The 24,859-nt window shown below is 63.3% G+C and overlaps 1 protein-coding gene across 1 annotated transcript in view; it reads left to right on the top strand.

Annotated features, from left to right (window-relative positions):
- The window catches only part of Ahnak2 (AHNAK nucleoprotein 2), a 42,867-nt gene extending 18,093 nt beyond the window's left edge, over positions 1-24,774 (top strand). Inside the window, exons 2-9 of the mRNA XM_052738132.1 lie at positions 2,190-2,248; positions 2,351-2,449; positions 3,077-3,178; positions 3,915-4,065; positions 4,356-4,540; positions 4,663-8,433; positions 8,929-17,103; positions 17,599-24,774. Of these exons, the coding sequence (XP_052594092.1) occupies positions 2,190-2,248; positions 2,351-2,449; positions 3,077-3,178; positions 3,915-4,065; positions 4,356-4,540; positions 4,663-8,433; positions 8,929-17,103; positions 17,599-23,871 (18,815 nt within the window). The 3' untranslated portion in view covers positions 23,872-24,774. The remainder of the gene's footprint in view (positions 1-2,189; positions 2,249-2,350; positions 2,450-3,076; positions 3,179-3,914; positions 4,066-4,355; positions 4,541-4,662; positions 8,434-8,928; positions 17,104-17,598) is intronic.
- Positions 24,775-24,859: the final 85 nt, after the last annotated feature.

Raw genomic sequence — 24,859 nt, 5'->3', positions numbered from 1 at the left:
TCTCTCTCTCTCTCTCTCTCTCTCTCTCTCTCTCTCTCTGTGTGTGTGTGTGTGTGTGTGTGTGTGTGTGTGTGTGTGTGTGTGTGTAGGCCAGAGGCCAGTTTCAGATATTGTTCCCTGGATCCTGTTCACACTAGATTTTGAGGCAGGGTCTCTCACTGGCCTTGTAGGCTAGGCTGACTGGCCTGTGAGCCCCAGGAAACCACTTATCTCTACCTCCCCAGTGTTAGGGTTACACGTGCAAGCCATCACACCCGCGTTTTAAAAAAGATGAGTTCCGTGGAAGCCTGTCCAGCATGGATTGGTTCTGGAAATGAAGAAAGTGAATAAAGAAAGGACAGATAAACAGACACACATACAGAAAAGCCGGTACTGGCTAGGCCATGCTCACTCTGATGGAGCGGCAGCAACCACACACAGCCTGGAACCTCGGGGCGTTCCTTATGTACAAGAAGGAGGGTAATCTAATGCGAGTCTGCTTGGAAGTCTCTGTAGGGCGCTGTCTCGGTTGCCGTCCACCTGGGAGGAGGCTGCTGCACTCAGGCTTTCTGTCAGCATTTGCACATGGACTAGAGGAACGTCTTGCCAGTTCCCGGGGGCCTGAGGCATTGGTCTTTGCCAATAACACACATTCACTCGGGACTTCACCTACCAACTCAGGCTTTCTTTCCTTTTTTCCTCCCTCCCTGTCTTCTTTTCTTTTTTCTTCTTTCTTTCAATGTGTACAAGTGTAATGGCTGTTGTAGGAGAATGGGGGATCAAGTTCTTGCCTGAAAGCTTTTTTTCTTTCAGTCTTTGCAAATATTGTTGAATTTTCTTCTCATTTCCACAGTTTTTTATTTAATTTTATTTTTGAGACAGGGTCTCAGAATGTAGCTCTGGGTAGCTCAGAACTCACCATGTAGACCAGGCTGCCCTTGGACTCACAGCGGTCTGCCTGCATCTACCTCTGGAATGCCGGGATTAAAAACAAGCGCCACCATGCCTGCCTTCTCTTTAACTGTCTCTTTGAGTCCTGGTCTTGTGTGGCCTGGACTGTGCACACAGGTGCCCATGCCATGGCGCTTCCGTGGAGGTCAGTTCTCTCCACTCATCACATGGGTCCCGGGGGCGCCTTCACCTGCTGGGCCATCTGTCTCAGCAGGTCCGGGGCTAGCTGTTATTCCATTCTTCTGAGAAGCCGGCTGTCAGCGGTGCTTTCGTGTCTTTCTGGGTGCTGGGCCACTTTCTTTGATCATGGTTTGTTCCGTGAAGATCTCTGTGTCTCTCCTGCTCAGGATTTGTCGAACCCCTTGGACCTGTCCACTAGTTCCTTCCATTGCTTCTTCAGCAGGTTTTTTCCGCCTTTTTCTCTTTTTCTTCCCGAAGATTCCTGAGGCTCTGCTCATCTTTCTTCAGCTTTTCTATCGTGTTCTTCAAAGCGGTTATGAAATTCAGTCTGAAGTGCTTTCTCCAGGCTCCTCCGATCTACTATTGAGTCTCTAATACATACTCCACTCCAGAATTTCCACAATTTTGGCTTTAAAAACTCAGGGTTGAATTGATTGATTTTTATGTGATGCATGGTATCCCAGACTGGCCTGAAAACATACGGCTGAGGATGACCTTGAACCCCAGTCCTCCTGCATTCACCCTTCAAGTGGTGGGGGTGCAGCTGTGGGTACCGTGCTGGGGTTTGCATTCCTGGAAATCGAAGAAGGGCTTTGTGCATTCTAGACAAGCAGTCTACCAACTTAACTACATCTCTAACCCTGTAAGTTCTCTCTCTGAGAGTCTGCCATCAGTCTTTAACCCTATGCGTGGTTTCCTTTAGCATTTTAAACATCTGTTAGCGGTTAGTCGGAGTCTGCGGACTCTTGGAGACACCGTCCATCACTCCTTGCTCTTCAGTGTGGAGCTCCATCTTCTTGTTTCTTTTTACTGCCTGTGATTTGGGGATGGATGCAGGATGTTTAGCAGACCATATTACAGCAACTCTGGATGTTAATTTCAGGCTCTGGGTAGTTATTGTTTGTGTTTCTCTCTTGGACTAAATCTGCAAATCCCACTCTACTGCTGTCCTGTGGTTGCTCCACCCAGGGTCTCTGGATCTTCCCTCAGGCCCATGTTCACCCTTGCGTACCCTGTTTTCCCGTGTTCACCATACAGCCTACCGCCCTCATGTCCACTAACCACTCTTGTCTCTGTAGTGTCTGGACGACAGCTGCAGAACCAGGAGCCAGGGGTTGAGACTGAAGAAGACTACTCTGTGAGTGTCACCCCAAGGGGAACCCCTTCCTCTTCAGCCCCGCCCCATCTCCCCCAGGCTGGAGAGCTGGTAGTTGGAGGTAACTTTATTATCTTCCACCAGGTGACTGAAGGGCCTGTGGGTGAGATCATTCGGCCAAGGCCGCAGGGGTCCTCCCCTGTTTATGAATACACAGCTGAAGGTGCTGGCTTTGGAGCCCAGGTAAGCCTGCAGGGCAGAACTGCTGGTCGAAGGAAGGCTCAGGTGTGGCCCACAGGCACCTTATCCCGCTTGCCCTCTCTGCCGTAGGCATTTGGTCTTGCCCTCTTCTCCACTGCCCCTCCCTTTAGCTGGCTGAGCCACTGTGGAGATGGGGACACTTGCAGCTCGTGTGTGTGTGTGTGTGTGTGTGTGTGTGTGTGTGTGTGTGTGTGTGACAAACTCTGAGAACCCACTGTGGGATGTGGCAGGGGCATACTCCTTCATAGCACACCCATACATGTACACTCATACCATCTTGGAGAGGAGACTGCTGACTTCCTTGTGAGAGGAGCCATGCAGGAATCAGAGGAGACCTGTCTGCGCTGAAGACTCATTTTGTACTTTGAAAGTCTTCCCCCTTCTAAAGTACCTCCAGTTGCTACAGGGTGGGGGCATACCTGTTCCTCAGTGAGGAAACAGGAGGCTGAGAATTGCCTTTCCCAGTGAGGTCCTAGGTACTTAGCTCCCCGGTACTCTCGCACCCGGACTTCCTGTATTCCTGCATCCTGGGTTCTCCTGCTCGGAGCCTCCCTGACACTCATGTCTCCTTAGCAGAGTAAGTGGTAACTCCCAACCCCTTGACTGCAGGAAAACAACCAGGGCAGGCACAGCTCCTCTGGCAGACGGAGATCCTGGTGGAAAAGGGATTCAGGAGAATCCACAGCCTTCTCCAGTATGAGTCACCCAGAGGTAGGTGCCATACCAGTGAGAGTCGGGGGATAACCCTTCCTCAAGGGCTTCAGCCCCAGGAGATGGAGGGAGAGGCATACCCTGTGTCCTGGGGATAGTGCGCCTGTGCCTCAGGCCTGGGAGGGGCAGATGCAGAGGCTAGTGTCCACCCTCTAATGGGAAAGAGTCTGACACCTGACTAGCGTATGTACAGCCATACTTCAATGTGCAGCGGACAGCACTGTGGACAATGGTACCCAGGCTGTGGTGAGGAAGAGCCTTGGCCAAGGAAGGTGGGAGGGGTTCAGCTGGGTACCCATTAAGGGTCATTTTGCCTCTGTGCTTCCCTGGATAGCCTCAGTTTGATGGGCAAAGTGGGTGGCCATCATTTGCAGGATCAGGGGGACTGCAGACGTCCCCAGTGTTTGTGTCCCTCCTGGGATCCAGCCCTGGTGCTTTACATGGCATGAATGCTTCACACATTTGTAATGAACCAGTGAAGGATCAGCAGAAGGAAGGCTGGCTAGAGCCTCTCCCCTGGAGACTCGGCTGCCTAGACAGACTGTCCCCTGATTCCAACTGAGGCTTCCTGCAGCTGGGCTTTCTCTAAACCCCAGACCCAGTAGCCTGGCCCACTTGGATGGTACCCCAGCTTCTACTCAGGCAGCACAGATCACCATCCTTGGGAGATACTGGCCACTACAGTAATGCCTACATGAGATAGGCAAGCACTCATCATACCCTTCTTCTGCCTCAGTCTACGCAGGAGGCAACAGAGGTGACCTTGAAGACTGAGGTAGAGTCAGGAGCCAGTGGCTACACTGTCACAGGTGGAGGAGACCAGGGGATCTTTGTCAAGCAAGTGCTGAAGGACTCCTCTGCTGCCAAACTATTCAGCCTGAAAGAAGGTATCACAACTGTCCCGTCCCTGGGGGCTCCACCATCAACACCAGGGTGAGGGGGAAATGGAGAAACCTTGAGGGGTGGGCCTCACCTCAGGCTCGGGATGGCCCCAAGGGCTTTGCTCAGTCACCCCAGGGTGGGACTGCCCACTGTGCCCTGATATCCCGCATGTTGTTTGAGGTGCCACTGGGGAGCGGGACATAGGCTGAAGGGCTTCCCCTTGCCAGTGTAGCCCCCAGACCACATCTATTCTGGTGGGGACAGGGGCACTGAACCTAGTTTCTTCTTCCTTTAGGGGATCAACTTCTCAGTGCAACCATATTCTTTGACCACATGAAATACGAAGATGCTCTTAAAATCCTTCAGTACTCAGAACCATACAAAGTTCAGTTCAGAATCAAACGGAAACTCTCTGCCAGCAAGGGAGAGGAGTCAGCCATTCAGCAATCTCAGCGAGGCTTGAAAGGCCAGGAAAAACAGGTAAGGTCGTGCCCAGTGAGATCTAAGGCAGCCTCAGCTGCACTAGAGACCCCCTTCCTGTGAACAGTGTCTATGGTACAGACTCTTGTGCCCAAAACAAACAGCTTCTTCTCCTGTTCCAGGACAAGGACAGTGCTGATGGATACATGGAGACCCCTACAAAGACGCTAGAGGCAGATGGAGACCGAGAAAGACTTATTTCTAAGTCCAGGGATGGTCGCCAGAGGCGGCCCCAGGACAGACTCTCCTGGCCAAAATTTCAAGCCTTAAGGAGCAAGCGGGGGACAGGCCCCCGACGCTCACACAGTTCCTCAGAAGCCTCAGAGCACAGGGACACACGTGATGTGTCCCCCACAAGCACAGACACAGAGGCCCAGCTGACTGCTGACAGCCGAGAGCAGAAGTCAGGGTCAGGAAGACGAAGGAGGAGGTTCCTGAACCTGAGACTTGGGATGAGCTCTGGGCAAGGCCCAAATACAACTGAGCAAGTGGGCAGAGAGATCCAGGACAGGCAGGATCGTGCTGGGGAGCTGCAAGAGTCCCAGCCACAGGAGGATGAGACTCCGGCACCCGGATTCATGTCTGCTCTAACTGTGCAGAAGCCTACGAAACCCAGTCATCCCAACGTGGACAGAGAAGGCCCTGGAGAAATGGGAGGGAAAACAGACAGACATCACAGAAAGAAGAAGCAGTTGGCAAAACAAGAAAAGGAGAAGACACTTGGCCAGCATAGAGCTGAGCCAGCCCCAGGAAGGAGCTGGGATGACGAATGGGAAGAGGTAGAGAGCCTGGAAATTGGCATTGCAAGACTGTCTCTGCAAGACAAACCTGACCAAGGCAGCCCACAGGTTTCACAATGCGACGGGAAAACCCCGGAAACTGGGATTTCCCAAAAAAAGAAGAAAGAGACAAAAAGAGACATGAAAGAAGTTGTCCTAGGGGACACGGTACAGCAAGAATCAGGGTACAGGGACGGGAAAAATATACAGGTACAAGTAGACTCACAAGGAGGAACAGTGCACTCTAAAGGAAGAGAGGATGGGAGAGAAAGTTGGAAAAATGAAGAGAAGGCAAGAGAAGAAAAAGAACAGGTAACACAGACAGAGCATGTAAGGTTGAAGATGCCCAAATTCAGAATACCATCCTTTGGATGGTCTCCAACAAGGGAGGAAACAGCAGTGAAAAACAGACAAGAAATGAAGACATTGGACTATGAAACACTGGATGAGGAAAACATAAAAGAGGCCATACAGAGAAAACACAGGGACTGTGTAAAAGACAGAGACAAGAGAGAGAAAACAGAAAATAGAGTGAAAACAAAGACCATGGAAGTGGAACAAAAAAGTAATGAAGAAGGAGAGTGTTCAAAAAGAGAATTAAATTTCAAGATGCCCAAGTTCAAGATGCCATCCTTCGGAGTGTCGGCGCCTGGCAGGCCCTCCGTGGAGGCCTCGCTGGAGGTGGCGGCGCCCAAGGTGGAGGCGGACGTGGCCCTGCCCTCCGCGCAGGGCGACCTCAAGACCCCTGACCTGAGCATTCAGCTGCCCTCCGCCGAGCTGGAGGTCAAGGCCGGCCAGGTGGGCGTGAAGCTGCCCGAGGGCCAGCTGCCCGAGGGAGAGCTGCCCGCACAGGCTGCCGCTGGGGCCGGCCTGAAGGGCCACCTGCCCAAGGTGCAGATGCCCAGCCTGAAGATGCCCAAGGTGGACCTCAAGGGCCCGCACGTGGACCTGAAGGGCCCCAAAGTGGACGTGAAGGGCCCCAAGGGGGAGCTGAGCGGCCCCGAGGTGGACGTGGCCCTGCCCGGCGTGGAGGTGGACATCCAGGCCCCGGGTGCCAAGCTGGAGGGGGACCTGGCCCTGGCCGACAAGGACGTGGCCGCCAAAGACAGCAAGTTCAAGATGCCCAAGTTCAAGATGCCCTCCTTCGGCGTGTCCGCGCCTGGCAGGCCCTCCGTGGAGGCCTCGCTGGAGGTGGCGGCGCCCAAGGTGGAGGCGGACGTGGCCCTGCCCTCCGCGCAGGGCGACCTCAAGACCCCTGACCTGAGCATTCAGCTGCCCTCCGCCGAGCTGGAGGTCAAGGCCGGCCAGGTGGGCGTGAAGCTGCCCGAGGGCCAGCTGCCCGAGGGAGAGCTGCCCGCACAGGCTGCCGCTGGGGCCGGCCTGAAGGGCCACCTGCCCAAGGTGCAGATGCCCAGCCTGAAGATGCCCAAGGTGGACCTCAAGGGCCCGCACGTGGACCTGAAGGGCCCCAAAGTGGACGTGAAGGGCGCCAAGGGGGAGCTGAGCGGCCCCGAGGTGGACGTGGCCCTGCCCGGCGTGGAGGTGGACATCCAGGCCCCGGGTGCCAAGCTGGAGGGGGACCTGGCCCTGGCCGACAAGGACGTGGCCGCCAAAGACAGCAAGTTCAAGATGCCCAAGTTCAAGATGCCCTCCTTCGGCGTGTCCGCGCCTGGCAGGCCCTCCGTGGAGGCCTCGCTGGAGGTGGCGGCGCCCAAGGTGGAGGCGGACGTGGCCCTGCCCTCCGCGCAGGGCGACCTCAAGACCCCTGACCTGAGCATTCAGCTGCCCTCCGCCGAGCTGGAGGTCAAGGCCGGCCAGGTGGGCGTGAAGCTGCCCGAGGGCCAGCTGCCCGAGGGAGAGCTGCCCGCACAGGCTGCCGCTGGGGCCGGCCTGAAGGGCCACCTGCCCAAGGTGCAGATGCCCAGCCTGAAGATGCCCAAGGAGGACCTCAAGAGCCCGCACGTGGACCTGAAGGGCCCCAAAGTGGACGTGAAGGGCCCCAAGGGGGAGCTGAGAGGCCCCGAGGTGGACGTGGCCCTGCCCGGCGTGGAGGTGGACATCCAGGCCCCGGGTGCCAAGCTGGAGGGGGACCTGGCCCTGGCCGACAAGGACGTGGCCGCCAAAGACAGCAAGTTCAAGATGCCCAAGTTCAAGATGCCCTCCTTCGGCGTGTCCGCGCCTGGCAGGCCCTCCGTGGAGGCCTCGCTGGAGGTGGCGGCGCCCAAGGTGGAGGCGGACGTGGCCCTGCCCTCCGCGCAGGGCGACCTCAAGACCCCTGACCTGAGCATTCAGCTGGCCTCCGCCGAGCTGGAGGTCAAGGCCGGCCAGGTGGGCGTGAAGCTGCCCGAGGGCCAGCTGCCCGAGGGAGAGCTGCCCGCACAGGCTGCCGCTGGGGCCGGCCTGAAGGGCCACCTGCCCAAGGTGCAGATGCCCAGCCTGAAGATGCCCAAGGTGGACCTCAAGGGCCCGCACGTGGACCTGAAGGGCCCCAAAGTGGACGTGAAGGGCGCCAAGGGGGAGCTGAGCGGCCCCGAGGTGGACGTGGCCCTGCCCGGCGTGGAGGTGGACATCCAGGCCCCGGGTGCCAAGCTGGAGGGGGACCTGGCCCTGGCCGACAAGGACGTGGCCGCCAAAGACAGCAAGTTCAAGATGCCCAAGTTCAAGATGCCCTCCTTCGGCGTGTCCGCGCCTGGCAGGCCCTCCGTGGAGGCCTCGCTGGAGGTGGCGGCGCCCAAGGTGGAGGCGGACGTGGCCCTGCCCTCCGCGCAGGGCGACCTCAAGACCCCTGACCTGAGCATTCAGCTGCCCTCCGCCGAGCTGGAGGTCAAGGCCGGCCAGGTGGGCGTGAAGCTGCCCGAGGGCCAGCTGCCCGAGGGAGAGCTGCCCGCACAGGCTGCCGCTGGGGCCGGCCTGAAGGGCCACCTGCCCAAGGTGCAGATGCCCAGCCTGAAGATGCCCAAGGTGGACCTCAAGGGCCCGCACGTGGACCTGAAGGGCCCCAAAGTGGACGTGAAGGGCGCCAAGGGGGAGCTGAGCGGCCCCGAGGTGGACGTGGCCCTGCCCGGCGTGGAGGTGGACATCCAGGCCCCGGGTGCCAAGCTGGAGGGGGACCTGGCCCTGGCCGACAAGGACGTGGCCGCCAAAGACAGCAAGTTCAAGATGCCCAAGTTCAAGATGCCCTCCTTCGGCGTGTCCGCGCCTGGCAGGCCCTCCGTGGAGGCCTCGCTGGAGGTGGCGGCGCCCAAGGTGGAGGCGGACGTGGCCCTGCCCTCCGCGCAGGGCGACCTCAAGACCCCTGACCTGAGCATTCAGCTGCCCTCCGCCGAGCTGGAGGTCAAGGCCGGCCAGGTGGGCGTGAAGCTGCCCGAGGGCCAGCTGCCCGAGGGAGAGCTGCCCGCACAGGCTGCCGCTGGGGCCGGCCTGAAGGGCCACCTGCCCAAGGTGCAGATGCCCAGCCTGAAGATGCCCAAGGTGGACCTCAAGGGCCCGCACGTGGACCTGAAGGGCCCCAAAGTGGACGTGAAGGGCGCCAAGGGGGAGCTGAGCATCCCCGAGGTGGACGTGGCCCTGCCCGGCGTGGAGGTGGACATCCAGGCCCCGGGTGCCAAGCTGGAGGGGGACCTGGCCCTGGCCGACAAGGACGTGGCCGCCAAAGACAGCAAGTTCAAGATGCCCAAGTTCAAGATGCCCTCCTTCGGCGTGTCCGCGCCTGGCAGGCCCTCCGTGGAGGCCTCGCTGGAGGTGGCGGCGCCCAAGGTGGAGGCGGACGTGGCCCTGCCCTCCGCGCAGGGCGACCTCAAGACCCCTGACCTGAGCATTCAGCTGCCCTCCGCCGAGCTGGAGGTCAAGGCCGGCCAGGTGGGCGTGAAGCTGCCCGAGGGCCAGCTGCCCGAGGGAGAGCTGCCCGCACAGGCTGCCGCTGGGGCCGGCCTGAAGGGCCACCTGCCCAAGGTGCAGATGCCCAGCCTGAAGATGCCCAAGGTGGACCTCAAGGGCCCGCACGTGGACCTGAAGGGCCCCAAAGTGGACGTGAAGGGCGCCAAGGGGGAGCTGAGCGGCCCCGAGGTGGACGTGGCCCTGCCCGGCGTGGAGGTGGACATCCAGGCCCCGGGTGCCAAGCTGGAGGGGGACCTGGCCCTGGCCGACAAGGACGTGGCCGCCAAAGACAGCAAGTTCAAGATGCCCAAGTTCAAGATGCCCTCCTTCGGCGTGTCCGCGCCTGGCAGGCCCTCCGTGGAGGCCTCGCTGGAGGTGGCGGCGCCCAAGGTGGAGGCGGACGTGGCCCTGCCCTCCGCGCAGGGCGACCTCAAGACCCCTGACCTGAGCATTCAGCTGCCCTCCGCCGAGCTGGAGGTCAAGGCCGGCCAGGTGGGCGTGAAGCTGCCCGAGGGCCAGCTGCCCGAGGGAGAGCTGCCCGCACAGGCTGCCGCTGGGGCCGGCCTGAAGGGCCACCTGCCCAAGGTGCAGATGCCCAGCCTGAAGATGCCCAAGGTGGACCTCAAGGGCCCGCACGTGGACCTGAAGGGCCCCAAAGTGGACGTGAAGGGCGCCAAGGGGGAGCTGAGCGGCCCCGAGGTGGACGTGGCCCTGCCCGGCGTGGAGGTGGACATCCAGGCCCCGGGTGCCAAGCTGGAGGGGGACCTGGCCCTGGCCGACAAGGACGTGGCCGCCAAAGACAGCAAGTTCAAGATGCCCAAGTTCAAGATGCCCTCCTTCGGCGTGTCCGCGCCTGGCAGGCCCTCCGTGGAGGCCTCGCTGGAGGTGGCGGCGCCCAAGGTGGAGGCGGACGTGGCCCTGCCCTCCGCGCAGGGCGACCTCAAGACCCCTGACCTGAGCATTCAGCTGCCCTCCGCCGAGCTGGAGGTCAAGGCCGGCCAGGTGGGCGTGAAGCTGCCCGAGGGCCAGCTGCCCGAGGGAGAGCTGCCCGCACAGGCTGCCGCTGGGGCCGGCCTGAAGGGCCACCTGCCCAAGGTGCAGATGCCCAGCCTGAAGATGCCCAAGGTGGACCTCAAGGGCCCGCACGTGGACCTGAAGGGCCCCAAAGTGGACGTGAAGGGCGCCAAGGGGGAGCTGAGCGGCCCCGAGGTGGACGTGGCCCTGCCCGGCGTGGAGGTGGACATCCAGGCCCCGGGTGCCAAGCTGGAGGGGGACCTGGCCCTGGCCGACAAGGACGTGGCCGCCAAAGACAGCAAGTTCAAGATGCCCAAGTTCAAGATGCCCTCCTTCGGCGTGTCCGCGCCTGGCAGGCCCTCCGTGGAGGCCTCGCTGGAGGTGGCGGCGCCCAAGGTGGAGGCGGACGTGGCCCTGCCCTCCGCGCAGGGCGACCTCAAGACCCCTGACCTGAGCATTCAGCTGCCCTCCGCCGAGCTGGAGGTCAAGGCCGGCCAGGTGGGCGTGAAGCTGCCCGAGGGCCAGCTGCCCGAGGGAGAGCTGCCCGCACAGGCTGCCGCTGGGGCCGGCCTGAAGGGCCACCTGCCCAAGGTGCAGATGCCCAGCCTGAAGATGCCCAAGGTGGACCTCAAGGGCCCGCACGTGGACCTGAAGGGCCCCAAAGTGGACGTGAAGGGCGCCAAGGGGGAGCTGAGCGGCCCCGAGGTGGACGTGGCCCTGCCCGGCGTGGAGGTGGACATCCAGGCCCCGGGTGCCAAGCTGGAGGGGGACCTGGCCCTGGCCGACAAGGACGTGGCCGCCAAAGACAGCAAGTTCAAGATGCCCAAGTTCAAGATGCCCTCCTTCGGCGTGTCCGCGCCTGGCAGGCCCTCCGTGGAGGCCTCGCTGGAGGTGGCGGCGCCCAAGGTGGAGGCGGACGTGGCCCTGCCCTCCGCGCAGGGCGACCTCAAGACCCCTGACCTGAGCATTCAGCTGCCCTCCGCCGAGCTGGAGGTCAAGGCCGGCCAGGTGGGCGTGAAGCTGCCCGAGGGCCAGCTGCCCGAGGGAGAGCTGCCCGCACAGGCTGCCGCTGGGGCCGGCCTGAAGGGCCACCTGCCCAAGGTGCAGATGCCCAGCCTGAAGATGCCCAAGGTGGACCTCAAGGGCCCGCACGTGGACCTGAAGGGCCCCAAAGTGGACGTGAAGGGCGCCAAGGGGGAGCTGAGCATCCCCGAGGTGGACGTGGCCCTGCCCGGCGTGGAGGTGGACATCCAGGCCCCGGGTGCCAAGCTGGAGGGGGACCTGGCCCTGGCCGACAAGGACGTGGCCGCCAAAGACAGCAAGTTCAAGATGCCCAAGTTCAAGATGCCCTCCTTCGGCGTGTCCGCGCCTGGCAGGCCCTCCGTGGAGGCCTCGCTGGAGGTGGCGGCGCCCAAGGTGGAGGCGGACGTGGCCCTGCCCTCCGCGCAGGGCGACCTCAAGACCCCTGACCTGAGCATTCAGCTGCCCTCCGCCGAGCTGGAGGTCAAGGCCGGCCAGGTGGGCGTGAAGCTGCCCGAGGGCCAGCTGCCCGAGGGAGAGCTGCCCGCACAGGCTGCCGCTGGGGCCGGCCTGAAGGGCCACCTGCCCAAGGTGCAGATGCCCAGCCTGAAGATGCCCAAGGTGGACCTCAAGGGCCCGCACGTGGACCTGAAGGGCCCCAAAGTGGACGTGAAGGGCGCCAAGGGGGAGCTGAGCGGCCCCGAGGTGGACGTGGCCCTGCCCGGCGTGGAGGTGGACATCCAGGCCCCGGGTGCCAAGCTGGAGGGGGACCTGGCCCTGGCCGACAAGGACGTGGCCGCCAAAGACAGCAAGTTCAAGATGCCCAAGTTCAAGATGCCCTCCTTCGGCGTGTCCGCGCCTGGCAGGCCCTCCGTGGAGGCCTCGCTGGAGGTGGCGGCGCCCAAGGTGGAGGCGGACGTGGCCCTGCCCTCCGCGCAGGGCGACCTCAAGACCCCTGACCTGAGCATTCAGCTGCCCTCCGCCGAGCTGGAGGTCAAGGCCGGCCAGGTGGGCGTGAAGCTGCCCGAGGGCCAGCTGCCCGAGGGAGAGCTGCCCGCACAGGCTGCCGCTGGGGCCGGCCTGAAGGGCCACCTGCCCAAGGTGCAGATGCCCAGCCTGAAGATGCCCAAGGTGGACCTCAAGGGCCCGCACGTGGACCTGAAGGGCCCCAAAGTGGACGTGAAGGGCGCCAAGGGGGAGCTGAGCATCCCCGAGGTGGACGTGGCCCTGCCCGGCGTGGAGGTGGACATCCAGGCCCCGGGTGCCAAGCTGGAGGGGGACCTGGCCCTGGCCGACAAGGACGTGGCCGCCAAAGACAGCAAGTTCAAGATGCCCAAGTTCAAGATGCCCTCCTTCGGCGTGTCCGCGCCTGGCAGGCCCTCCGTGGAGGCCTCGCTGGAGGTGGCGGCGCCCAAGGTGGAGGCGGACGTGGCCCTGCCCTCCGCGCAGGGCGACCTCAAGACCCCTGACCTGAGCATTCAGCTGCCCTCCGCCGAGCTGGAGGTCAAGGCCGGCCAGGTGGGCGTGAAGCTGCCCGAGGGCCAGCTGCCCGAGGGAGAGCTGCCCGCACAGGCTGCCGCTGGGGCCGGCCTGAAGGGCCACCTGCCCAAGGTGCAGATGCCCAGCCTGAAGATGCCCAAGGTGGACCTCAAGGGCCCGCACGTGGACCTGAAGGGCCCCAAAGTGGACGTGAAGGGCCCCAAGGGGGAGCTGAGCATCCCCGAGGTGGACGTGGCCCTGCCCGGCGTGGAGGTGGACATCCAGGCCCCGGGTGCCAAGCTGGAGGGGGACCTGGCCCTGGCCGACAAGGACGTGGCCGCCAAAGACAGCAAGTTCAAGATGCCCAAGTTCAAGATGCCCTCCTTCGGCGTGTCCGCGCCTGGCAGGCCCTCCGTGGAGGCCTCGCTGGAGGTGGCGGCGCCCAAGGTGGAGGCGGACGTGGCCCTGCCCTCCGCGCAGGGCGACCTCAAGACCCCTGACCTGAGCATTCAGCTGCCCTCCGCCGAGCTGGAGGTCAAGGCCGGCCAGGTGGGCGTGAAGCTGCCCGAGGGCCAGCTGCCCGAGGGAGAGCTGCCCGCACAGGCTGCCGCTGGGGCCGGCCTGAAGGGCCACCTGCCCAAGGTGCAGATGCCCAGCCTGAAGATGCCCAAGGTGGACCTCAAGGGCCCGCACGTGGACCTGAAGGGCCCCAAAGTGGACGTGAAGGGCGCCAAGGGGGAGCTGAGCGGCCCCGAGGTGGACGTGGCCCTGCCCGGCGTGGAGGTGGACATCCAGGCCCCGGGTGCCAAGCTGGAGGGGGACCTGGCCCTGGCCGACAAGGACGTGGCCGCCAAAGACAGCAAGTTCAAGATGCCCAAGTTCAAGATGCCCTCCTTCGGCGTGTCCGCGCCTGGCAGGCCCTCCGTGGAGGCCTCGCTGGAGGTGGCGGCGCCCAAGGTGGAGGCGGACGTGGCCCTGCCCTCCGCGCAGGGCGACCTCAAGACCCCTGACCTGAGCATTCAGCTGCCCTCCGCCGAGCTGGAGGTCAAGGCCGGCCAGGTGGGCGTGAAGCTGCCCGAGGGCCAGCTGCCCGAGGGAGAGCTGCCCGCACAGGCTGCCGCTGGGGCCGGCCTGAAGGGCCACCTGCCCAAGGTGCAGATGCCCAGCCTGAAGATGCCCAAGGTGGACCTCAAGGGCCCGCACGTGGACCTGAAGGGCCCCAAAGTGGACGTGAAGGGCCCCAAGGGGGAGCTGAGCATCCCCGAGGTGGACGTGGCCCTGCCCGGCGTGGAGGTGGACATCCAGGCCCCGGGTGCCAAGCTGGAGGGGGACCTGGCCCTGGCCGACAAGGACGTGGCCGCCAAAGACAGCAAGTTCAAGATGCCCAAGTTCAAGATGCCCTCCTTCGGCGTGTCCGCGCCTGGCAGGCCCTCCGTGGAGGCCTCGCTGGAGGTGGCGGCGCCCAAGGTGGAGGCGGACGTGGCCCTGCCCTCCGCGCAGGGCGACCTCAAGACCCCTGACCTGAGCATTCAGCTGCCCTCCGCCGAGCTGGAGGTCAAGGCCGGCCAGGTGGGCGTGAAGCTGCCCGAGGGCCAGCTGCCCGAGGGAGAGCTGCCCGCACAGGCTGCCGCTGGGGCCGGCCTGAAGGGCCACCTGCCCAAGGTGCAGATGCCCAGCCTGAAGATGCCCAAGGTGGACCTCAAGGGCCCGCACGTGGACCTGAAGGGCCCCAAAGTGGACGTGAAGGGCGCCAAGGGGGAGCTGAGCGGCCCCGAGGTGGACGTGGCCCTGCCCGGCGTGGAGGTGGACATCCAGGCCCCGGGTGCCAAGCTGGAGGGGGACCTGGCCCTGGCCGACAAGGACGTGGCCGCCAAAGACAGCAAGTTCAAGATGCCCAAGTTCAAGATGCCCTCCTTCGGCGTGTCCGCGCCTGGCAGGCCCTCCGTGGAGGCCTCGCTGGAGGTGGCGGCGCCCAAGGTGGAGGCGGACGTGGCCCTGCCCTCCGCGCAGGGCGACCTCAAGACCCCTGACCTGAGCATTCAGCTGCCCTCCGCCGAGCTGGAGGTCAAGGCCGGCCAGGTGGGCGTGAAGCTGCCCGAGGGCCAGCTGCCCGAGGGAGAGCTGCCCGCACAGGCTGCCGCTGGGGCCGGCCTGAAGGGCCACCTGCCCAAGGTGCAGATGCCCAGCCTGAAGATGCCCAAGGTGGACCTCAAGGGCCCGCACGTGGACCTGAAGGGCCCCAAAGTGGACGTGAAGGGCGCCAAGGGGGAGCTGAGCGGCCCCGAGGTGGACGTGGCCCTGCCCGGCGTGGAGGTGGACATCCAGGCCCCGGGTGCCAAGCTGGAGGGGGACCTGGCCCTGGCCGACAAGGACGTGGCCGCCAAAGACAGCAAGTTCAAGATGCCCAAGTTCAAGATGCCCTCCTTCGGCGTGTCCGCGCCTGGCAGGCCCTCCGTGGAGGCCTCGCTGGAGGTGGCGGCGCCCAAGGTGGAGGCGGACGTGGCCCTGCCCTCCGCGCAGGGCGACCTCAAGACCCCTGACCTGAGCATTCAGCTGCCCTCCGCCGAGCTGGAGGTCAAGGCCGGCCAGGTGGGCGTGAAGCTGCCCGAGGGCCAGCTGCCCGAGGGAGAGCTGCCCGCACAGGCTGCCGCTGGGGCCGGCCTGAAGGGCCACCTGCCCAAGGTGCAGATGCCCAGCCTGAAGATGCCCAAGGTGGACCTCAAGGGCCCGCACGTGGACCTGAAGGGCCCCAAAGTGGACGTGAAGGGCCCCAAGGGGGAGCTGAGCGGCCCCGAGGTGGACGTGGCCCTGCCCGGCGTGGAGGTGGACATCCAGGCCCCGGGTGCCAAGCTGGAGGGGGACCTGGCCCTGGCCGACAAGGACGTGGCCGCCAAAGACAGCAAGTTCAAGATGCCCAAGTTCAAGATGCCCTCCTTCGGCGTGTCCGCGCCTGGCAGGCCCTCCGTGGAGGCCTCGCTGGAGGTGGCGGCGCCCAAGGTGGAGGCGGACGTGGCCCTGCCCTCCGCGCAGGGCGACCTCAAGACCCCTGACCTGAGCATTCAGCTGCCCTCCGCCGAGCTGGAGGTCAAGGCCGGCCAGGTGGGCGTGAAGCTGCCCGAGGGCCAGCTGCCCGAGGGAGAGCTGCCCGCACAGGCTGCCGCTGGGGCCGGCCTGAAGGGCCACCTGCCCAAGGTGCAGATGCCCAGCCTGAAGATGCCCAAGGTGGACCTCAAGGGCCCGCACGTGGACCTGAAGGGCCCCAAAGTGGACGTGAAGGGCGCCAAGGGGGAGCTGAGCGGCCCCGAGGTGGACGTGGCCCTGCCCGGCGTGGAGGTGGACATCCAGGCCCCGGGTGCCAAGCTGGAGGGGGACCTGGCCCTGGCCGACAAGGACGTGGCCGCCAAAGACAGCAAGTTCAAGATGCCCAAGTTCAAGATGCCCTCCTTCGGCGTGTCCGCGCCTGGCAGGCCCTCCGTGGAGGCCTCGCTGGAGGTGGCGGCGCCCAAGGTGGAGGCGGACGTGGCCCTGCCCTCCGCGCAGGGCGACCTCAAGACCCCTGACCTGAGCATTCAGCTGCCCTCCGCCGAGCTGGAGGTCAAGGCCGGCCAGGTGGGCGTGAAGCTGCCCGAGGGCCAGCTGCCCGAGGGAGAGCTGCCCGCACAGGCTGCCGCTGGGGCCGGCCTGAAGGGCCACCTGCCCAAGGTGCAGATGCCCAGCCTGAAGATGCCCAAGGTGGACCTCAAGGGCCCGCACGTGGACCTGAAGGGCCCCAAAGTGGACGTGAAGGGCGCCAAGGGGGAGCTGAGCGGCCCCGAGGTGGACGTGGCCCTGCCCGGCGTGGAGGTGGACATCCAGGCCCCGGGTGCCAAGCTGGAGGGGGACCTGGCCCTGGCCGACAAGGACGTGGCCGCCAAAGACAGCAAGTTCAAGATGCCCAAGTTCAAGATGCCCTCCTTCGGCGTGTCCGCGCCTGGCAGGCCCTCCGTGGAGGCCTCGCTGGAGGTGGCGGCGCCCAAGGTGGAGGCGGACGTGGCCCTGCCCTCCGCGCAGGGCGACCTCAAGACCCCTGACCTGAGCATTCAGCTGCCCTCCGCCGAGCTGGAGGTCAAGGCCGGCCAGGTGGGCGTGAAGCTGCCCGAGGGCCAGCTGCCCGAGGGAGAGCTGCCCGCACAGGCTGCCGCTGGGGCCGGCCTGAAGGGCCACCTGCCCAAGGTGCAGATGCCCAGCCTGAAGATGCCCAAGGTGGACCTCAAGGGCCCGCACGTGGACCTGAAGGGCCCCAAAGTGGACGTGAAGGGCCCCAAGGGGGAGCTGAGCATCCCCGAGGTGGACGTGGCCCTGCCCGGCGTGGAGGTGGACATCCAGGCCCCGGGTGCCAAGCTGGAGGGGGACCTGGCCCTGGCCGACAAGGACGTGGCCGCCAAAGACAGCAAGTTCAAGATGCCCAAGTTCAAGATGCCCTCCTTCGGCGTGTCCGCGCCTGGCAGGCCCTCCGTGGAGGCCTCGCTGGAGGTGGCGGCGCCCAAGGTGGAGGCGGACGTGGCCCTGCCCTCCGCGCAGGGCGACCTCAAGACCCCTGACCTGAGCATTCAGCTGCCCTCCGCCGAGCTGGAGGTCAAGGCCGGCCAGGTGGGCGTGAAGCTGCCCGAGGGCCAGCTGCCCGAGGGAGAGCTGCCCGCACAGGCTGCCGCTGGGGCCGGCCTGAAGGGCCACCTGCCCAAGGTGCAGATGCCCAGCCTGAAGATGCCCAAGGTGGACCTCAAGGGCCCGCACGTGGACCTGAAGGGCCCCAAAGTGGACGTGAAGGGCGCCAAGGGGGAGCTGAGCGGCCCCGAGGTGGACGTGGCCCTGCCCGGCGTGGAGGTGGACATCCAGGCCCCGGGTGCCAAGCTGGAGGGGGACCTGGCCCTGGCCGACAAGGACGTGGCCGCCAAAGACAGCAAGTTCAAGATGCCCAAGTTCAAGATGCCCTCCTTCGGCGTGTCCGCGCCTGGCAGGCCCTCCGTGGAGGCCTCGCTGGAGGTGGCGGCGCCCAAGGTGGAGGCGGACGTGGCCCTGCCCTCCGCGCAGGGCGACCTCAAGACCCCTGACCTGAGCATTCAGCTGCCCTCCGCCGAGCTGGAGGTCAAGGCCGGCCAGGTGGGCGTGAAGCTGCCCGAGGGCCAGCTGCCCGAGGGAGAGCTGCCCGCACAGGCTGCCGCTGGGGCCGGCCTGAAGGGCCACCTGCCCAAGGTGCAGATGCCCAGCCTGAAGATGCCCAAGGTGGACCTCAAGGGCCCGCACGTGGACCTGAAGGGCCCCAAAGTGGACGTGAAGGGCGCCAAGGGGGAGCTGAGCGGCCCCGAGGTGGACGTGGCCCTGCCCGGCGTGGAGGTGGACATCCAGGCCCCGGGTGCCAAGCTGGAGGGGGACCTGGCCCTGGCCGACAAGGACGTGGCCGCCAAAGACAGCAAGTTCAAGATGCCCAAGTTCAAGATGCCCTCCTTCGGCGTGTCCGCGCCTGGCAGGCCCTCCGTGGAGGCCTCGCTGGAGGTGGCGGCGCCCAAGGTGGAGGCGGACGTGGCCCTGCCCTCCGCGCAGGGCGACCTCAAGACCCCTGACCTGAGCATTCAGCTGCCCTCCGCCGAGCTGGAGGTCAAGGCCGGCCAGGTGGGCGTGAAGCTGCCCGAGGGCCAGCTGCCCGAGGGAGAGCTGCCCGCACAGGCTGCCGCTGGGGCCGGCCTGAAGGGCCACCTGCCCAAGGTGCAGATGCCCAGCCTGAAGATGCCCAAGGTGGACCTCAAGGGCCCGCACGTGGACCTGAAGGGCCCCAAAGTGGACGTGAAGGGCGCCAAGGGGGAGCTGAGCGGCCCCGAGGTGGACGTGGCCCTGCCCGGCGTGGAGGTGGACATCCAGGCCCCGGGTGCCAAGCTGGAGGGGGACCTGGCCCTGGCCGACAAGGACGTGGCCGCCAAAGACAGCAAGTTCAAGATGCCCAAGTTCAAGATGCCCTCCTTCGGCGTGTCCGCGCCTGGCAGGCCCTCCGTGGAGGCCTCGCTGGAGGTGGCGGCGCCCAAGGTGGAGGCGGACGTGGCCCTGCCCTCCGCGCAGGGCGACCTCAAGACCCCTGACCTGAGCATTCAGCTGCCCTCCGCCGAGCTGGAGGTCAAGGCCGGCCAGGTGGGCGTGAAGCTGCCCGAGGGCCAGCTGCCCGAGGGAGAGCTGCCCGCACAGGCTGCCGCTGGGGCCGGCCTGAAGGGCCACCTGCCCAAGGTGCAGATGCCCAGCCTGAAGATGCCCAAGGTGGACCTCAAGGGCCCGCACGTGGACCTGAAGGGCCCCAAAGTGGACGTGAAGGGCCCCAAGGGGGAGCTGAGCGGCCCCGAGGTGGACGTGGCCCTGCCCGGCGTGGAGGTGGACATCCAGGCCCCGGGTGCCAAGCTGGAGGGGGACCTGGCCCTGGCCGACAAGGACGTGGCCGCCAAAGACAGCAAGTTCAAGATGCCCAAGTTCAAGATGCCCTCCTTCGGCGTGTCCGCGCCTGGCAGGCCCTCCGTGGAGGCCTCGCTGGAGGTGGCGGCGCCCAAGGTGGAGGCGGACGTGGCCCTGCCCTCCGCGCAGGGCGACCTCAAGACCCCTGACCTGAGCATTCAGCTGCCCTCCGCCGAGCTGGAGGTCAAGGCCGGCCAGGTGGGCGTGAAGCTGCCCGAGGGCCAGCTGCCCGAGGGAGAGCTGCCCGCACAGGCTGCCGCTGGGGCCGGCCTGAAGGGCCACCTGCCCAAGGTGCAGATGCCCAGCCTGAAGATGCCCAAGGTGGACCTCAAGGGCCCGCACGTGGACCTGAAGGGCCCCAAAGTGGACGTGAAGGGCCCCAAGGGCGAGCTGAGCGGACCCGAGGTGGACGTGGCCCTGCCCGGCGTGGAGGTGGACATCCAGGCCCCGGGTGCCAAGCTGGAGGGGGACCTGGCCCTGGCCGACAAGGACGTGGCCGCCAAAGACAGCAAGTTCAAGATGCCCAAGTTCAAGATGCCCTCCTTCGGCGTGTCCGCGCCTGGCAGGCCCTCCGTGGAGGCCTCGCTGGAGGTGGCGGCGCCCAAGGTGGAGGCGGACGTGGCCCTGCCCTCCGCGCAGGGCGACCTCAAGACCCCTGACCTGAGCATTCAGCTGCCCTCCGCCGAGCTGGAGGTCAAGGCCGGCCAGGTGGGCGTGAAGCTGCCCGAGGGCCAGCTGCCCGAGGGAGAGCTGCCCGCACAGGCTGCCGCTGGGGCCGGCCTGAAGGGCCACCTGCCCAAGGTGCAGATGCCCAGCCTGAAGATGCCCAAGGTGGACCTCAAGGGCCCGCACGTGGACCTGAAGGGCCCCAAAGTGGACGTGAAGGGCCCCAAGGGGGAGCTGAGCATCCCCGAGGTGGACGTGGCCCTGCCCGGCGTGGAGGTGGACATCCAGGCCCCGGGTGCCAAGCTGGAGGGGGACCTGGCCCTGGCCGACAAGGACGTGGCCGCCAAAGACAGCAAGTTCAAGATGCCCAAGTTCAAGATGCCCTCCTTCGGCGTGTCCGCGCCTGGCAGGCCCTCCGTGGAGGCCTCGCTGGAGGTGGCGGCGCCCAAGGTGGAGGCGGACGTGGCCCTGCCCTCCGCGCAGGGCGACCTCAAGACCCCTGACCTGAGCATTCAGCTGCCCTCCGCCGAGCTGGAGGTCAAGGCCGGCCAGGTGGGCGTGAAGCTGCCCGAGGGCCAGCTGCCCGAGGGAGAGCTGCCCGCACAGGCTGCCGCTGGGGCCGGCCTGAAGGGCCACCTGCCCAAGGTGCAGATGCCCAGCCTGAAGATGCCCAAGGTGGACCTCAAGGGCCCGCACGTGGACCTGAAGGGCCCCAAAGTGGACGTGAAGGGCGCCAAGGGGGAGCTGAGCGGCCCCGAGGTGGACGTGGCCCTGCCCGGCGTGGAGGTGGACATCCAGGCCCCGGGTGCCAAGCTGGAGGGGGACCTGGCCCTGGCCGACAAGGACGTGGCCGCCAAAGACAGCAAGTTCAAGATGCCCAAGTTCAAGATGCCCTCCTTCGGCGTGTCCGCGCCTGGCAGGCCCTCCGTGGAGGCCTCGCTGGAGGTGGCGGCGCCCAAGGTGGAGGCGGACGTGGCCCTGCCCTCCGCGCAGGGCGACCTCAAGACCCCTGACCTGAGCATTCAGCTGCCCTCCGCCGAGCTGGAGGTCAAGGCCGGCCAGGTGGGCGTGAAGCTGCCCGAGGGCCAGCTGCCCGAGGGAGAGCTGCCCGCACAGGCTGCCGCTGGGGCCGGCCTGAAGGGCCACCTGCCCAAGGTGCAGATGCCCAGCCTGAAGATGCCCAAGGTGGACCTCACGGGCCCGCACGTGGACCTGAAGGGCCCCAAAGTGGACGTGAAGGGTCCCACGGGAGAGCTGAGCAGCCCTGAGTTTGAGGTATCCCTGTCTAGTGTTCGTTCACCTGTTTGTCCTTCCTCAGGTAACTTTGTTCAGTCTCATGACTCTTTTGATCATTCTGTTACCTCTTTTAAAGCTCAGATTTTGTTTCCTAAGTTCTATAAACCCAAATTTGTAGTTTCCCTTCCATCATCAGCAGAACATGATTTGTCTCTGTCTGAGCATGGTGTTCCTTCCTCCTCTAGTCCTCTTGCAGTGTCCAATTCTTTAGGCTCCCTAGTTCCATCTTCAGATCCCCCTGTTTCTCCTGCTTTGGATGAATCCTCCATTGACTTTGCCATGACATCGCCAGTTGAAGGATCTGATCATGAAGGAAAGGGAAGTTCCTTCAAATTACCACGCATCAAACTCCCTCCATTCAACTGGTCCCCAAAAAAGGAAGGAGGGTCTGCAAGTGATTCTGAGTCCCTTCAGGTGGACCCCGTAACTGGTTTAGGTTTCTCTATGATTGAAACGGACACTCAGGTTGGGACCTGTGCTTACCCAGTGGAGTCACACCAGCCTGCATCTGTCGAGAAGGAAACAGAGAAGGGAAGAACCCGGAAACTGAGCTTTTCCATGCCACGACTTGCACTACCCAAGATAAAGGGTTCTAAGGGGCGGGCTGGCCTGCTCCATGGAGATGTGAAGCCTTCACTTACTGGTACCACAGCTGGAGTTGACTTGGTAGTCATAGAAACCACTGTCAGTGACACGCATGTTGGGAGCACTCATTCAACAGATGTCAGTACAGAGCCCTGTGTCATCTCCCCCTCCATGACAGCAGGGGTGACTGACCTGGATGTCAGAGGTGACAGCAAGAGTCATATGTTTGTGGGTGTGTCTGCAAGTGAGCCCCTTGGGGAACTGACAGCATCTATAACTGGAGACCTGCAGCCATCCTGTAGACAAAGAGATAATGCCTCCACCACGGAAAGCCCTGAGATGGATCCCACAGCAAAGGAGATGTCAACAGGCTCGCATGAGCGCTGGTTCAAAATGCCCAAGTTCCGAGTTCCTGGTTTTAGGCGCTCTTCATCCAAGGAGCGAGATGGGGCTGGAGAAGAGGAAGCTACTCAGACACAGACTCCTGGTGTCAGCATACCCTCAGAGGCAGAAGTGGCAGTACCCACTGTGCAACTGTCCCACGTGCCTGAGCCGAAGGTAGGAGCACATGTCTCCCTGGGGTCCCCAGAGGAAGGGACCAGTGTGAAGACCCCAGAAAGCCCGACGTATGCAGATGTTGTAAAACGTGATCTCCGTGGAACAGGCTCTAGGCTGCACAGCTCCATTGCTGGGATGTCCGAGACACGTCTGTCCACCCCTGAGTTAGGGAACCATCCAGCTAAGGACTCCTTCTCCCTTGAGATGTCTGGTGTGAGAGTCTCAGAACCCCAACTTCCTCCAGAAGGAATAGGAGGAAACATTCTTGCTGAGGCAGAGGCTGGAACAGGAAGCAGGCCTTCCCAGCCGCAAGGGCCTCTGAGGCTGAAGGCTTCCCTCACTGAGATGCCATCCCAGGTCTCTGTGGTGAGCACAAGTCAGCTCTGGGAGGATTCTGTGTTGACTGTAACATTCCCCAAACTAAAGGTGCCCAAGTTCTCCTTCCAAGCCTCCAGCTCCGAGGCTGATGTATTCTTCCCTGTGGTGAGGGAGGTGCAATGTACAGAGGCCAGCATTGGCAGTACCGTACATGAAGACAGCCCTGGGCTTTGGGAAGCTAGCATTCTAAAAACAGGAGCTGAGGATGCCAGAGCGCCACCAGCAAGCCTTGAGCAGTCCTTGGAAGCATCCCCAATTTCTAAGGTCAGAGTGCACATTCAGGGGTCTCAAGGCGAGAGTCAAGAAGTCATGATCTGCAGCAGGGTGGAACGAGAGGGTGCGGATTCCTCAGCACACGGAGCCTTTTCCACTCAGATTGTGCGGGAGTCAGAGATTCCTGCTTCTACAGTTCAGACTCCTTCTTATGGGTTTTCTTTGCTGAAAGTGAAAATCCCAGAAACCCCTGTGCAGCCTAGTGTGTATACTGTGGCTCCCGACTCGCAGGTGCAAGAGGGCTTGGGTAGAGTTCCCCTGCCAGCTGCTGGCGATATCCCTCCTGATGCCGGCGAACCATTTGAAATGATCTCTTCCAGTGTTGGCATGCCACCACTGTCACCTGAGGTGCCCCCTGGGCCCCAGCTTGCAGACAGCACCTCTGATGAAGAGCCAGCCGAGATTCTTGAATTTCCCGAGGACAGCCAGGAGGTAAAGACCCCTGAGATGGCTACAAAACAGAAGTCAGAAGGTAAAAAGGCCAGCCTGTTGTGGTCCTGGCTTCCAAGCATTGGCTTCTCCTCTGTGGAAGAGACGGCTGCTGATTCCAGAGACACCGCCCAAAGACCTGCTCCAGTCCACGTGCAGCCTGCAGCTCGGCTGGACCCTGACCTGCCCAGGAAACAGGAGAAGGCAGGCTGGTTCCGGTTTCCCAAGTTAGGATTCTCCTCTTCGCCCACCAAGAAGAGCAGAAGCACTGAAGGTGAGGAAGGGCACGCAGAGCAGAGACCCCAGGAAGAAGCTATCACCTTTTTTGATGCTCGAGAAAGCTTCTCTCCCGAAGAGGAGGAGGAGGAGGAAGCCGAGACAGAGGTGACAAATGCCAGGCCCGGTTCCAGAGCGATGGTGGCGTCCTCTGCAAGAACAGAACTAGTACTGTTGGAACAGACTGAAGACACCGTTGACAAATCTGCATCCAGGCCTGTGGCCAAGTGAGGGCCAGAGGTCAGAGTCAGTGCAAGTGACAAGCTAAGCTAAAAGCCAGGGGCTGGGCACCGCGAAAGCAACCTCCCCTGGAATACATGTTGTCCACCTTGATCCACAGACTTGAAACCAGCGCAGAAATGAATAGTGCGTCTGTCACATCACACAGCCCTCCTGTACGAAACCGAAAATAACGCTAGTTGCTTCCGAGCCTCGGAAGCCACGAAGGCAGCAAGTTACAGCTGGAGAGCTCCGCTGGCCTTTGTGGGGTAAGTCGCAAGAGGCCACCCAATGCCGAGAGAGCACCATTGCCTCGGCCGTTCCCATGTCTGTGAGTTGAAGCAGCTTTGGGTGTGATCTCTGCCCCACTGTTGCTGTTTCCTGGTGAGTTCGGTTTTCCTGTCAGGCAGAATATGGTGCGTCCTGGGAAAGCCCCTTGCCTTCTTGCTCATGAACTTCCTCCTTTGTTGACTGTTTCACTAATGGCAAGCTTTGGGACGGTGACTGTGATGACGTTCACCCAGCCGTCTCTCTCCACTCCACGCCGCTGCTGCCTCGCAGCCAAACTCCGGACAATTACGTTACATTTTCAGCGCCCCATGCATTCTCCTCACACAAGATAAGTCACGTAGTTTCTTTTAGGCTAGTATGTGTAGCAGAAGGGTTTGACCGGTGGCTGACTGCGCTCAGTGATAACCGTGGGTTACCCAGTACGTCGCGGACGCGGGGTTGCTGTTAGCGTCCTATTGGTATGTGTCTCTCTGTCTACCTGTCTGCCGGTGTCGACCCTTTTCCCAGCTGTGTACGAGCCCTTTGCTCTGGCTCCTGAGCACCTCATGAACTGATTGCAGCCTACACAGACAGTCCCATTCAGCCACCCCCTGCTGAGCAATAAAAGGAATGATGCACCCAGTGGTCCAGTGTGCCGAGGTCTTTAGCTCTGGTGTCCTCGTTTATGCCGATGCTTGCTCCCCTCCCCCGCACTTCAGTCCCCATCTCT

This window comes from Peromyscus californicus, unplaced genomic scaffold (assembly GCF_007827085.1).
Source record: "Peromyscus californicus insignis strain IS unplaced genomic scaffold, ASM782708v3 Scaffold_15__1_contigs__length_86483966, whole genome shotgun sequence".
Lineage (NCBI taxonomy): Eukaryota > Metazoa > Chordata > Mammalia > Rodentia > Cricetidae > Peromyscus > Peromyscus californicus.
This window is presented reverse-complemented; position numbering and strand designations above follow the sequence as displayed.